Raw genomic sequence first — 15,215 nt, 5'->3', positions numbered from 1 at the left:
GATAGGAGGACAAGGTGGATGGATGGGTTGAACAAACAAAACTTTCACTTAGGTAACATATACAGTATGTAACATAACTTCAATTTCATTTTCCTAAACCTCACCAAACTGCAACCTCAGCAAGCTTTATTTTGAAAGTGTGACTGGACGCTGTATGTTTATTATTGCTAATTTGACCGTAGAATGAGAACATGTTTCAAATGTGACAGTGCAATGTCTAGGCGAGGCAAGGCATGACACTGTATCATGGTGTGTGAATTTCACGCTTTGGTGTGTAGGTGTAGTCTCTCATTATTGTCATTTTCACATCAATGAGCTGCATGGCATTGTGGGATTTTTAACAGATATACTGTTTTTGTTCCACTGTGGGATCGTTTGAGGGCACTATATAGGACACAGATTTCACAATTTCTGGACACAGCCTACCGTACGAGTTCAGACTATCACTTATTGAGCTGCCTGGAGATAACATCTTCATACAGCCTATCAACAGACTCACTTTTAAGTCTAATGTATAGAATACACTACGTGATTGGTTGTGGATATAAACAGGTTGGCGTTGTTGGCTGATAGAGTCTCCAACCTAGAGTAATCCTGGTAGGGTTATTGTATTGCACTGACAGGATAAGGATCCTCACTCTGTGGTGTTATATCCACCAGGCTGACTCAAACAAGGAGGGAAGGGCGTTGGAGGTCACCACAGATCCAGTTGGAGCTTCACAGGATGAATTCAGCAAGCAAGTGTAATACCGTGTAAAAGCCAGACTGCACTTAATTGCAAGAGGCTGCAATGGAATACAGTGTTCCAATCAGAAAGGGCTTGAACAGTATTTCAGTGCACTGATATCAGCAACGTGATGGTCTACAAAGGGGAGCTAAACGTGTTTGGCTTGGAGAGACGACGCTCTGGTTATCTTTCCAAACTGATGCATGCTCTCATTCCGCAGTTATTTCCCTCCTACCCATATGTCACCATCACAGTGCATTTATGTTTGCACTGCCATCTCAGCCAGCCAAGAACATGAAATCTCCCTGTCTATGAATCATCTGGGCTCCCTGTTGTGTTTTATCCAAAGGTGAAAAATTGCTATTAAGTATGAATGAATTGAAGGAGTATTATTACACTACTGGCAGCATGCTCATCATTAACAAGCTATCTCGCTGATGAGAAAACAAATAAGGCGGGGAATAAAACAAAATGCAGAGAGATGGAATGATTTAAGGCCTGTCTATGCGAGTTTGGCAGCACAACTGAATTTGACAACATCTCTGTATTTTAACAAAGCAATGATGCTTCACAGGGGAGTTATTGCCTTTTGTCTGTGACTGAAAAGATAATAGATTTTATAAAAATAAAAATAAAGCCTTTACAGTGAGGCAGAATGCTGACTTTGGCTCGACAAGCTGCGGATTGGTGGTGAATATATCTCCTGGCAGACAACACAGCCTGACAGACTTGCCATAATCACACAAATCATGCTGGGTGAGTCATTCTGCTTTTAGGGCCATATTTAGAAATTGGCTATCACGGTAAATTTCATTGCACCAGCAACAAAAATATATATATATTTTTAAAATCCAGCAGTGGTCATGCAGGGGAAATCCACAGGGATAGGAGAGGTGAAAGGTAATGGGATGCACGTGTCATCGTAAATCATCATTGGCCTGCAATTTATCAGGCCAGACACACTGTATTACTTTGGTCACAGAGGGAAGAGCACTTAAGCATACACAGACTGTAAACAGTACTATATTCACGGAGGTAAATTGTGAATTGAGAACATTTCCACAGCACTTATTCCATCAGAGCAGTTGTGTCACACTCGCCAATCTGCTGCAATGAGTCACCTTTTTAACAGAAACACTGTTTAAATTCAATAATTAATTCACGTCACGTCCTTTAACATTTTTTGATCAACAAAACTCAGCACTTCATTTGTCATTTGTGTGTGCACTGGTCTGCAATTAATTAGTCAAGACACATCATATCATTCTAGTCACAAATGGAAGAAGACATACTTATACTGGGGATTCTCAATTAAAAGCTGGTATTCAAATAATGTTCAGCACAAACAAATAAATGCCTGTACTAATTAAAGATGGGAAAAAACATCCACAGGGTTGGAATTACGATAATACAATGTCTCTTTTAGGCAAATTTAGCACAAACTAATGCCAATCACCTTTTTTATCAGAGCTGGCTAATATCACTGGCTCACATGGAGTGTGAAGGATTTAGTGCCATCTAGTGGTGTAGCAGCAGATTGCAACTACCTCGCTTAACCCTCTACATCACAGGCACAACGAAGAAACTATGGTGGCTGCGAAATGCGAGACAGCTCCATTTAGAGGGATTGTTTGCTCTGTCCGTTCTGGGCTACTGAGGAAACATGGCAATTCAACATGGTGTACCCTCCAGAAGACAACGTAGTCCCTATGTAGACCAAAACGAAAACACACAGATTTCTATATTCAGGTCCTTATACACTAATGAAAACATAGCTATGAATATTATATTCAAATTCTGCCAATAGATCCTCCTAAATGTTACACACTGGACCTTTAAAAGCCCAGACTGAATAAAAATTCTCCATATAAACACCTCAATCTGAATAAACAAGTGCTTGTGCTATGTAAAGAATTTAACCTGATTTCTTTCTGCATATGTTTCTCCACTTCAAAAAATGGAGAACACAGATGCCTAGACGGTAGAAAATAAGTCACAAGAAATAATAAATGAATCGGGATAGACCAAACTTAAAAACTTCTGGCAAACTGTTTCTTCAGCAGTTTCTTAATCCAGAATGCAAAAATGGCAAAGTAGAACCAACTGTAATCAATATACTTGTTTTGTAACATTTTAGTATAAAACCGGGTTATCTAATATACTGAATGAAGGCCTGTGTCTCTCTACAGTTGAGGTAAATAAAGTATAAATAAACTATTTGAGAATTTATAGTATGATGTCATTCCATTCAGGTGTCACACAGATTTTAAGCAAAATTTTCAAACGCTGCAAAAGCTTAATGCGAATTTGATGCTTTTCCACTGGCTTACATATGTAAAAGCCTCCTCTTGGAACAGAGTGGTGCATCTTTCAAGACAATTTGATTTGTAATGAACATGTTTTCACTGTTTTTTATTGTCAGCTAATGTTTGGCCATATTTCATCTGAGTAAAAAGAAAAACAACAAAGAAAAGGGTCTGGGTGTCGGAGAGAAAAAAACACGCCCACCACTGCGGTGGCTTGGCCAGGCGCTCCGGTGAACACAGCTGGCAGCATCTGCGTGTGGGAAGCTGGTGAGAGGAAATGAAAAGCAGCCAGGAACGCTCTCAACGGGACCTCTGTGCCACCTCTGAGAGAACTGGAGCAACATCAGAATGTCCTGTGGGCCTGCCTGCCACAGTCGTATATGCACAACTACAGTTAAAAAAAAAAAAAAAAAGAGGCTCCTATAAATACGCCCGCAACCCACCTCCTCCACTTACGTGACATGCCGGCAGACAATAGTACGCCAGGATTCTTTGATGTCATCGCACTTCAGATAAGAAAGGGTTCAGGGAGAGGAATCCAATTTAACTGCCACCTTTCTCGAGAGCACTACAAACTTCAGACATAATTCAGTAGGGAGGAAGGGGGGAACAACTCCATTTCACCCTCTGTCTCTCTCCCTCTTGCCTATTGTTTGAACTGAGAACCTTCTATCTGTGTCTGTCTCTCAAGCAAACACTCCTGGCCGCTTCCTCTCTCGGGAAGAAGAAAGGATACGTCGCTGCATTCTGGATTTCAAAGCCATCAGAGCCCAAGAGGGGTTTGCCAAAATGTCAGTGTCAGTGATTTGAGAGGTACAGAGTGAGAACACGGATGCATGTTTGCTTTCACCTTTCCTCCTGTGTCTCTGCTGAGGGGAGATTGGCACGGGGGGTTCCTTCCTGCAGCACCCAAAACAACACTAAGTCTGAGTCAAATCCCTCAAGCAGCAGCCTGATCCAGGATAACTCTCCAAATCTCTGACATGCACCCTGTACCACATAGTTGAAACCACTGCAACCGCGACAAAGATCCTACAGTGGGTATGATCACGTAGAGAATCACAATTTCCTTAGTCAACATTATGTTAGCCAGGAGGAGACAATGTCGTGGCCTCTGTCTCACCCCACTGCTGCTGCTATTGTGGCTGCATTTTCAGAATTTCCAGCTTTTTATAACCTGCTTCGTATTTTCATACCCTCATTACAATAGATAATGATAACATTTTATTCAGCAGCTTAATTGCTCAGACATGGGGATACAACACTGCTGCAAGACACAGCTTAACAAAGGAGTCCATGGGGCACTCACATTAAACGAAAAGAGTATATAACCCTATCATCTCAACTAGTTATTATAATCATTATGATCCATTATAATCTTCTAATCGATGTCACTGAAGTCCTACATGTGTGCAAACCTATAGCAAATACAACAGGATGTACTGCAACCACAATGTTGTTCTGCAAAATATAACACAAATCTTATAAATACAGCTGGGCTATGATGATACCTGGTCAATAAATCAAGTTCAATCATTTTCACCTCTCGACAAGTGGTTTAGATAAAAGGTTTCAACCAGGGATTTCTAATGCATTTGCCCCAGCTGTAAAACTGTCACTAAGACCTCTGCGAATCCATATCTCAGTAATGAAGCTGAGAAGTAAAATATTCTATATATACTATCAACCTTTAAAGTTATAACCCTTGGTTGATTTGGTGACGACTGTGGTTACTTGTAGTAAAGGTAAGAGTCTTTTAATAGTACGGATACATTAACCTTGCCTTGAGCAGCTTCTCCCAGAAAGCAGAAGAAGACCAACTCATGTATGAGGTTCAATGAGGGAGCTGGAGGGTTGTGCAGCTTTTTAGGAGGAAAATTCAAGTACTTACAAGGTACATAAATCAAAAATGTCCAGACTCTTGAAGCCTTTATCATTACATCAAGTTGTTACTGTAATGTAATTGTGAAAAATAAACTACAGAATTCATTTATGCCCACAGCAATCAATGTATATTGTCACTTTATTTTACCAGCTGTTTTACTTTGATATGATATCTTAAAGGTCCAGTGTGTAACATTTAGGATCCATTGGCAGAAATATAATATAATATTCATAGGTATGTTTTCATTAGCGTAGTCACCCAAAAATAGGAATTGTTGTGGGTTTTTTTTTACTTTAGAATGAGATGGTTTTATCTACAGACGCCACAGTTTACCTTCCATGGAGTCCGTCATTCTGAACAACTTAAATGTGTTCCTGGGATTACTACCGATATTCTAAAAAAGTTTACACTACAGCACTTGCTTTTTGAAGTTTAAAACTGTTAAACTAGTTAAATGATCACTGATCATTTGCTAGCTACAAAAAGTTGCAGCTCTAGTGACGTTCATACGTGTACATATGTCATTGTCACTTGTTTTTTTTCCATATCCAATGCATCCACCATGCATTTACTTCTGCCTGTATGTTTCGGTCTCACTTTGGCTCTCTATGACTTCCTTCGATATTTGTAGTCACCATAAAACTGAGGCTCCACCTGCACTAGAAGAAGAGCAACAGCATCTTGTTTTGTGCTGTAAACCACCTCTCTGTGTGCTGTAAAGCAGTCCACTTAGGTAGCTTACAATGTTAAGTTACAAAGAGAGGCTGGTTATAGCCATGTTTAAGGTACACTGAAGCATAATTAATGTGATAATGACATACTGATGTAAAAATGTTACATGAAGCACCTTGAAAATCGTAAAGGAAAGCAAGTGTTACCTTTGCGAGCGATCCGAATGCAGTTTATCCTGGTCTCCTGTGAGTAAAAGAAAAGGCTGAGTTAATTCATTTGGCTTGGTACCATGAAGACACAATGATTAGCAGGGAAAAAAATGACCACAGTGCAAGTTAATTATGAGTCAGTCTGTCGAAATCCACAACCTTGTCTAAAACTTGCAACAGAGGCGGCCGAGTGTGTCAAAGTCACCCAGACCTTTGCTATATGGAGGAAATAATTGAAATTTCCGAGAGGATGACATCTACTTGTGATACGAGAGACCTGTGTTCCCCTTCATCGTGTGAGGTCCCTAACCCGGGCTCACTGATTGGCTCCGCCACCCCCCAAAACAGCCATCTCTATAAGGGAGATGGAGGGGCATGTTACCAAATTAAGATTTAAGGAAGTTAAATCAGCCTTTATGGGCAATTATGCTAATCTTTGCTGTGAGATTGGAGTCAAAAACCTTTCACCTAAAACGGTTGCCAAATTACCTTTTTTAATTGGAAATCTGTTTCAAGTGGATTCTCATCTCCTCTCATCTCTAGCAGTGACAGATAAGTCATATTTACTCCCACCCAGGGGTTATTAAAGCAGCGGCAGGTAGTATGTCATGTGTCATCCTGTCCTCTGTCAAGGTGGGTTTTTGGCCTTTTGGAACAGAGTGCTTGTCAAAGTAGCAATTTAATGCAACCAAGCCTCCAATCTTGTTAAGAAGAGGGATATACAGTGTACTGAAGGATCCCCATCCTTGGGCTTTTTATTGAATTTGACTTCAGTATTGGATCTGCTTATCAAATCTGAATCCTTTCTAATCCCTTACACAATCCAGTGAGGTTAAACTTTCAGGATTGCAGGTAAATAAAGTTATAAATAACAAAAAATGAAAGATTAAGTTATGTGCAATAAAGTTTTTTGAGAGTACAAGAACATTACAGATTTAAGAGGTAGCCTAATTAATGCTCACAACCTTAATCTACAGCATGAAAAAAGGATGAAAAACATAAGATATGAGATGTAGATTAAATGTATGTTGATTTGCTTAAGGTAGCAATATGATAACTTAAACTTGCAGCCAACTGAATACTGCTCACCTTTCAAGCATGTAGGAGCAACTGCAGTGGCTGCAAAAATCACAAAAGGCCCTATGTAGAGCCAGTGATTGAACAGCTCATTCTAAGGTAACAAAAACACAACAAGTGCTATTTTCAGGTGATTATACACTAATGAAAACATACCTATGAATAATAAAGCTGAAGTAGATAATTTTCACAAAAATATGTGTTCATATTTGCTGAAACTTTCACTTTTTCCTGACACTAGTACACGAGACAGATAATCTGTGAAAAAAGCAGCTTTCTCTGGCTCGTTCTAGCGCTCCAGTCCAAAGCGTCTTTATACCTTTCTTGGCTCTGATTGGTTGTTTTCATCCAGGCCCGGTGGATTCTTGCTAATACTATTCAGAACACTAGGAAGAGCCAGAGGAACATTTTCACAGATTATCTGTCTCATGTACTACTGTCAGAACACAGTGAAAATTTCAGCATAATGACAAAAAAGTTATTTTTATAAAAGTTAACTACCGCAGCTTTAAATATTGAAGCTAGTTATATTTTTGGCTACTTGAGGGCAGATAAACAAGCTGAAAAGATAGCACTTTATTATTGTCTTAAAATATGTTGTTGAAAACTGTTGACCATTATTTTGACTGTTATTATTTATTCAAACTTCACAATAAAGGTGCGGACAGTTAAACCAAAACAGTGGTTCAAGATGCTAAAACACTTCATAGAGCTGGGCGGAACTGCAGTCGGGTGATAATTCTCTTTGGCTTTGTCACTGCGAGAGAAACCTTTTGCATTACACAAAGTTATTTTATCCAATGTTAATATGAAAATATTGATTAGTGCAGCTTTAACAGAGAGACTTTGAGCACTGACACTGAAGTTATATGATTGTTTCACTCACCACTCTCCAAAATGATCTGCTGATCATAAATTGGTGTTTCAGAGTGGTGCTGACACTTGTAGCAAGCACTATCTTGCAAATAATAGTCCTTTTGCTGTTTTACTAACAGATTTAATGTCAATTAGCTATAGGGGATATAAACTGCTACAATGACAGATAAAAGATTCAATAACTGACTTGTTAGCTCAGCAAAACTGGATATTTTGCCGATCTGGAGTTGGATCAAAAACACATCAGAACCCACCAATACACATGCCAGTATATCAAGAAACAACTGGGATGAGTGACAGGTAATCCCAGATGATGAGTAATGATAAATGCAACAAAAGGGTTGAAAAAGAAATATCTGCATGCCGATATTTTCCTTTTCAGTGTAAAAGATAGCATCTAGATATTGAATACTACAGATATGACAGAGAAAAAAGAGGTGTGTGTCTGTTTCCTGCATGTGTGTGTCAAAAGAAACTGGCAGCACCAATCATGCATCTTTCAAGCCCCACAGAAGGCATATCTGCCAAACAATTACTGTTTCAATTCAATGGCAGCTCATAGACCACAGTAAGCCCTGTACATCCAATTTACCCTGTGTAATTGTCAAAATAATTTTCTTCCTCTCTGAGCAGCCCATCTCTCCTGAAACACAACTATAGTTTAGAAAATAGATTGGAGATGAAAATGTTTGCAGGACTAAAAAACACAATCATCAAAATGAATTATATTATTCAGTTTGTTATGTTGGCTCATTTCTGTCTCAGAACTGCGGTGCCAACGGAGCTTTTAATTTGGTCTTAACGGAGAATCATCAAGAAAGGCAGTCAATGATGGGAAAAGCTCACTGCTGATTACAGACCAAATGATGATTTCATTCAATCACAGTGTGCCTGCCCCGACCCTGACCACAGGCTGAGTGTGCTGTTCCCAGCTCTGGAGGGTTCACCTTACAGCACCCAGAGGAAACTGGCTGCATCCTCTGAGGAGTCTGATATCTAGATGAGAGGCTGCAAGCAGACACGCACGCATAAGCTCCATATGGACCTAATGAATTTAACAGCATTTACTTTCACTGCTTCTGTGCACACTGGCCAGCACATTCCTTATTCATGCTTCAGTCACTTTTCCAATTGCTCAAGGAGTTGTTTTTTGGATCGTTTAAAGCCTGGGAGGCAGAAGAAACGATTCTTAAAGTTTTTAAAGAGCTTGAATATGAGCGAATGTGACAACTGGACGATAACAAAAATATGTACACATAGTGTTCTGCATGTAATCATCTTCCAAAAGCATTTAAGATTCATTCGGCCACTTTGCTCTTGTGATGTTTTTGAGGGGTTTTCATTTAGAAATGGTGCAACATTAACAAGTCCAGAGGGAAACAATAGAACCAAAGCCGTCCTAAAAATGCATTACAAATCTCACCCCATTTGGTGATGAATAAAGCGTTTTTTATGCAGGGGACTGCTTCCTCTCGTAGCGCTGCCAGCACACTGCTTCCTGACTTGCTCCACACAAATCTAAATTGACTGTCAAGGTTGGTACAACATAAAAGCAGCGTGTCTGAGCTCTAGAAACAAAAGCCTTGTCAGGCATCTTAATAGTTCTTACCCCTCTGAAGTTACTGGTGGCCTGAAAGTAGATGAGGTAGTTCTTGGTGGGGTCTAAAGGGCTGTTCCAGTAGCCGTTGTAGGTGTGGTTGTCGCCCACGGTGAAGGGCGTGGCCTCGGGCAGACTGCTGGGGGCCAGCTCAGCTGTGTAGTAATGCGGGGCCCCTTTGGCCTGCGCCTCGTTGTGGGAGTTTGGTGTGGGGAAGCAGTCGACGGTGCCCAGCTCCCTCCTCCTCACCTGACGGGAACCATCCTCCTCCACCACCACCACCTGGTAGGCACTGCGGGAGGACAGCATGGAGTGAGATTAGTACTACAAAACAATACAAAGCACTACTGAAGCAAAACAAACTACTATTGTGAAACTATACAGCAGAGCTGCAGGGATTAATCGATTAGTTGTCAGCTATTAAATTAATCGCTAATTATTGGGGCAGATAAATTATCAGCTGAAAATGGGAAATTTATATTCTTATGAATTATCTAGATAATTAAATTAATATTCCCAATAATAATAATAATTTACTTTAGCTTTATGGTCTATGAAACCCAAACTAAGTCATCTATCTTTGTTCACGACATCTCAGCCTTCTTTATCTTCAGGTGGGTGTTAAAAATGTTAAATTATGGATATTGTCCCCAGATTAATCGTCTTGAGTCATTTTATTAAGAAAAAAGCTGGTTTCAGTTTCTTAAATGTGAATATTATTATTAATATCTTTGGGTTGTGGACAAAACAAGACATTGGAGGACCCCATTTTATGGGCTATTTCGGGATAGCGGCACAGGCACCTGACATTGTGTGGTGTCTTCAGCCTAGTGCTGCTTCTTGACTACTTTGAAAATTCCACCCTCAATTTAAAACTGTACAATGTGGTTGAAAGTGAGTTAGTAGTTTTTTTCAAGGCCAAGTCTTTTTTTTCCCTCTCAATATACTCTGATTTATTGGAACTTTGGTTGTTGCTGAGATCAATCACGTTGTAAATGAGCCAAATTATCTAAACCATTTTACTAGCGGGGAAAACTGAAACTGAGGGCACCCAAAATGGTGTGGTAGCTCGAGGTTGAACCAGGAAGCCAGTCTGTAAACTGTGATGGATTTGTGCCTTTATTTTCTCTTTTAAATAAGTTTGACTAACCTGGGTGGCTTGTTTACAGCATGTCTGCTTATTCAGCAGCGTTCCATTTCTCAGCAATTAACTTGGTGAGTACAACCTTCGAATTAATGACAGGCAAGTCTGCCAAAACTACCAAACTGAAATTCATTTTACGTGAAACCACATAAGTAGTGGTTCCGCACTTGTAATGGTGCCCATTCTTCCCAGGGAAAAAAACAATATTCATGGAAGCAACTGCAACCATTTATTCTTTTTAAGAATAAATAAGATGTTGAAGAAACAAAACAAAAATTTATAGTGCATCTACTTAACGCAGAATACCAAAGCAATTTCAAAAACAGTAAAAAAGTACATTATAATACATTGTATATACTGTATATCTAAATATACTATATGCCATTTTAATGGTTTCCCTTTTTTTTTCGTTTATGGTGTGCTCATTTTTATGTTCTGTCATATATTATTATTGCACTGAATATTTTAAATTACAAAATTAATTTACAAAAATTCAATACTGTACTGTTTGTCTATTTCACCAGAAGAAATATCAATAGCTCTCCAGAGGCTCTGATATTCACGGCCGCCTTTAAAGAGTGACTTTGTTTTGTTTGTCTCAGACAGAGGCTCGCCTCAGACGCCACACAGCAATAAATATCTGTTTGCATTATTTTCGACCCAGGGAAATCCATTCTTCCATGAAGGACAGATCTTTTTTTTTTTTTTCCAGTTTTTCTCAAAGCCCATTGCTTCCATTTTTCTCAACCCTGATTCCTGACTGAAATTGGAGTGTGGCGCTTGTTACAGTGACACAGCTGTCAGCCAGCCAGAATTTGATTGGTTGGTGTGTGCCAGCGTTCCAAACCTGTCTGACATGGTGAGTCAGGTTTTAGGATAGAGATTTGGCTCGTAGTTTCAATACAATGTCAATTAGGATCCCATTTAGTATCCGATGTGAACCGGGCCAGACTGAGGAATATATTCCTGGTCATTCATTTGAATTTTTTTCAAATTTCATACATTCTTTACAAACTTTAATAGAAAAGCTCTCAGCTTCTTCATACAGTGTGCTTAAAATGCTATCAGCTATGCAACAAGCCTATAGAACAGTTTGCTCTAGAGAGATTCTTTTTGACTGCAGCTATAAATATCACAGTGCAGATGAGCACTGAATGAATGCTGGCGTAGGAGTGAGCAGTGTATTAGTTGTACCTGACAGGAGCCCCCCTCGCCAGTGCAGGGCGCAGCAGCACAGTGATGGTGCTCTCCGACTCACTCAGCGGAGAGGGGATGTCTTCATAGTCAAACACCGGGGCTGAGGAAAGAAATAAAGTAAGTGAAACTGCATAGAAGAGCTAAGGCAAAGTCAAAAAAAAGTTGAAATACTGCAGAGGAAAACTAGAGTGTTTCATTTTTGTGTTTCCTGAGAAAAGGTCATATATGTGTTGTTTATATGAGAGTTTAAAAAGGACATGTAGCTGCACTTCTGCTTGGATGTTTTAGTAATTTTTTAACCCCTACATGAAAAGATAGGAGTGTGCTATCTTTATTCATTACCCGCACATGTCCCCTGTGTACTACAGTGTGGAGGCCTCCCACACAGTGCCACTGACTGATGATGACTAGAAACAGCAGCCAACTACAGAGGAAACAAGAGGCCCTTATAATATAATTAGGACAGATCTCAAAGCTGCACAACCTCAGCAAAGCTCTGGGGACAATGAGGTTGAGTGTTCCCATCTCTGTTTACTACAGGGAGTGAATTAACTGGAGTACGTAGTGAAGCAAATGGCTACCCTGGTACAACAGATAAGCTGAGACAAAAAGGCTCCAGAATGGAAGTGGAAATGTTTCTGCATGGAAGGCAGGGCATTAATGCTTGTTGTAAAAATCTGCTTGTGTAACCTGTCATCCAGAAAAAAACACACGCACACACAGACACTCAGGCGCACAAGAGCTGAGGTCTGCATTATACAGAGTGGTGTCGAGGAGTGTTTGAGCCAGTTGGTGTTAGGTGGTTAAATCCGGCTTGAATTATGAAAAGACTAATAGTGCAACATTACACTTTCACGCTCGCTACCAAATCGGCGCGGGAGCTGGCTTCCTACTGAGCTTTTTCTGACAGTGGAGCCAGGAGAGAGCTTCTGAGTCTGTAGGTTGAATTGTATACCTTGACAGCTGTGAGCCCACATGGGCCACCCTCTAAACCAGATGGAACAGGTACAGATAATAAGGATTGAGAAGAGAGAGTGGGGTCACGACAAATAAAGGACTCAAGATTAATCTTTCTGGTGAAATTCATGGTGTTTAGATAATAAAACCTCTACTTATCCAGTAAAAGTCAACCAAGCTCCATGTTTTGTATCAGCAATGCTCCAGAGGCATGTAGTTGCTGTATAGCTCAGTAGAGCCACTTCTATTGCACTATTGCATTATTTATTTATATAATAAGTAATATAATAATTTATTTATCAATACTACTACTACTAATAATAATAATAATAATAAACATTTTTGTATGACACCTTTCAGAAAATAGCAACAAAAGGGTTCATGACAGCAAAATAAAACAGAATCCAATAAAAAAACAACAAAATAAAAGCATTAAAAATAACATAAAAGTAAAAACAAAACCCATGATGAAATCTCAATAGAATAGATTATTATTACTAGACATACACAGCAATTATTAATTAATTGAATTAATTAAGTGATGTGGCTAGCCTGATTTCCTCCAGCAAGTCATTTCAGCCTGACGGAACCCTGACAGCAAAGGCCCGGTCTCCCATGGTTTTCAATCTAGACCTTGGAATCTCTAAAATGGACCTACCTGAAGATCTCTGACTACACTTAGGCTCATACAGAATTAGATCATTACTGATATACTCAGAGGACAGTCCCATCTGGGTCTTAAACGTGATAATATATCAATCAGTGCTTGTATCAGACGACCGATGTGTCATCAATACTCAAAACAGTTTCCGAAGATCCGTATAATCATGCTTTTATTCAAAACGATTTGTGTGGATGAGATGCATACAGTAATTGTGTAATTTGAACCAAAATTTGAGTAAATTGGCAAAAGAAAATGCAAATGAATGCTTGTTTCCATCCACAGCTCATCAGTCATGTGAGTTAAATATTCGCTACGTCAGAACTTTTTCAGACAAAGTGTTTCCATATATTTTGAGCAACACAAAAAAGGCTTGGAATAGCAGCTTCTCAGCACTCTTCCTCAGGCGGCATCAAGATGTTTGTATTGATGTATCTCCAGAAATAAGAAAAAAGGAGGAAATGATACCTGGTGACCTGCTTGGGAAGCCTACTTTTCACTATTTCTATATGGATTCCTGGAAAAAGCCATATCATACACACACAGTCTACTCACTCCTGGTAATTTTTCTTATGGGAAAACATCACATTCATCTGAGTAAACACAATTAGCGAAACAGTTCGCAGATCCCCATTTGTAGATGAGAGTGTTTCATATTCCCTACAGACACATTCTCCAGACCGATCACAAGATCCATACCGGCAACCTTTTCACAGACTCTGCTGCTCTAATTTCTCAGCTGCTGCGTCGCCTTTGAATGATAAACACAGACTCACAGTTTGCGGTGTTGTTGGCTGAACAAAGCTGTTTTCACCCAAACCATTCAAACGGAACATTTGCAGTTCACTATAATTCAGGTCTGCTGTTATCTCATCAAACGAAGGCAGTGCTTGTCTGAAAGCTGTTCGGCTAAGAGAAAATGAAGATAATTTGTATAATTTCAAAGTATATGTGTAATTTAATCAAAAGCTCTTCAAAAGAGGGATATTACAAGTCATTACTTAGTCTTATTTGCTATCGTCTGCAAATGCTTTGAATAAAAACATAGTTTTTGTTATTTTTCTTTAAAGTGGCATTGACTGAATTCTGCATTATTATCATCATATGTCATTATTGTAAGACCAAACTTTGACATTACCCAATCACATGCAAACACACGCACGCACACAAAACTACACACACTCAGGCCTCACCAGAGATGTTGGTGGTGATCTCGGTGAGCGCTGTCTGGCCGAACCCCTTGGCGGTTCGGGCCCGGACCGACACCAGGTATGTGGTTCCAGGATGCAGGCCAGAGAACATGTGGTATGTCTCGTTCCTCAGCTTGGACACTGTACGGCGAGGACCTGGCACGTTAATGCCTGGGTCCGACGACTCGATACTCTGGTAGCTGATCTGGAGATGGAGAAGAGATGCCACCGATTAAAAACAAGAGTATACAGCCATCAGACACAATGAGGCTAATATGCTCATAATCACAATGCTAACATGTTGATGTTAAGCAGGTGTAATGTTTACCATGTTCACGATCTTAGCTTAGCATCTTTTTATGCAAACGTTTGCTCATTAGTAGGGGATGAGCGAGTACCCCGTTGTCTGTATCTGTTCAACCAACTAAATGATCTGTATCTGTACTCAGAGTGGGCCGGGCTTAAATCAGACATGGGTGGTGCTTATACAGGAAGTGGGTGGGGCTAAGTGGACTGAAATTGATATGGATGGATCAGAAGATGCTATATTTATTAGAAAACTAACAGCCCCATGTTTTTGATCACAAGAGTAAGTGAACTATTTACAGGTTTTGAAATAAAAGTTGCTACATTTATGAGTACAAATATTGACACATCTGATACGCACAAAAAGTTCATTATTTGTACCAGATACTCACACAATCCTACTAATTAGCA

The 15,215-nt window shown here is 39.7% G+C and overlaps 1 protein-coding gene across 10 annotated transcripts in view; it reads right to left on the bottom strand.

Moving 5' to 3' along the window:
- Nucleotides 1-15,215, bottom strand: part of ptprua (protein tyrosine phosphatase receptor type Ua) — a 194,093-nt gene that overhangs the window by 44,832 nt on the left and 134,046 nt on the right. For all 10 annotated transcript variants that reach the window (XM_051390539.1, XM_051390540.1, XM_051390541.1 and 7 more), the window contains exons 10-13: nucleotides 14,502-14,703; nucleotides 11,688-11,790; nucleotides 9,362-9,641; nucleotides 5,797-5,833 (exon numbers count right to left, since the gene is read on the bottom strand). In XM_051390539.1, the coding sequence (XP_051246499.1) occupies nucleotides 5,797-5,833; nucleotides 9,362-9,641; nucleotides 11,688-11,790; nucleotides 14,502-14,703 (622 nt within the window). The remainder of the gene's footprint in view (nucleotides 1-5,796; nucleotides 5,834-9,361; nucleotides 9,642-11,687; nucleotides 11,791-14,501; nucleotides 14,704-15,215) is intronic.

This window comes from Dicentrarchus labrax, unplaced genomic scaffold (genome assembly GCF_905237075.1).
Source record: "Dicentrarchus labrax unplaced genomic scaffold, dlabrax2021, whole genome shotgun sequence".
NCBI lineage: Eukaryota > Metazoa > Chordata > Actinopteri > Moronidae > Dicentrarchus > Dicentrarchus labrax.
The sequence above is the reverse complement of the archived record's forward strand: the minus strand, read 5'-3'. Positions and strand labels throughout refer to the sequence as shown.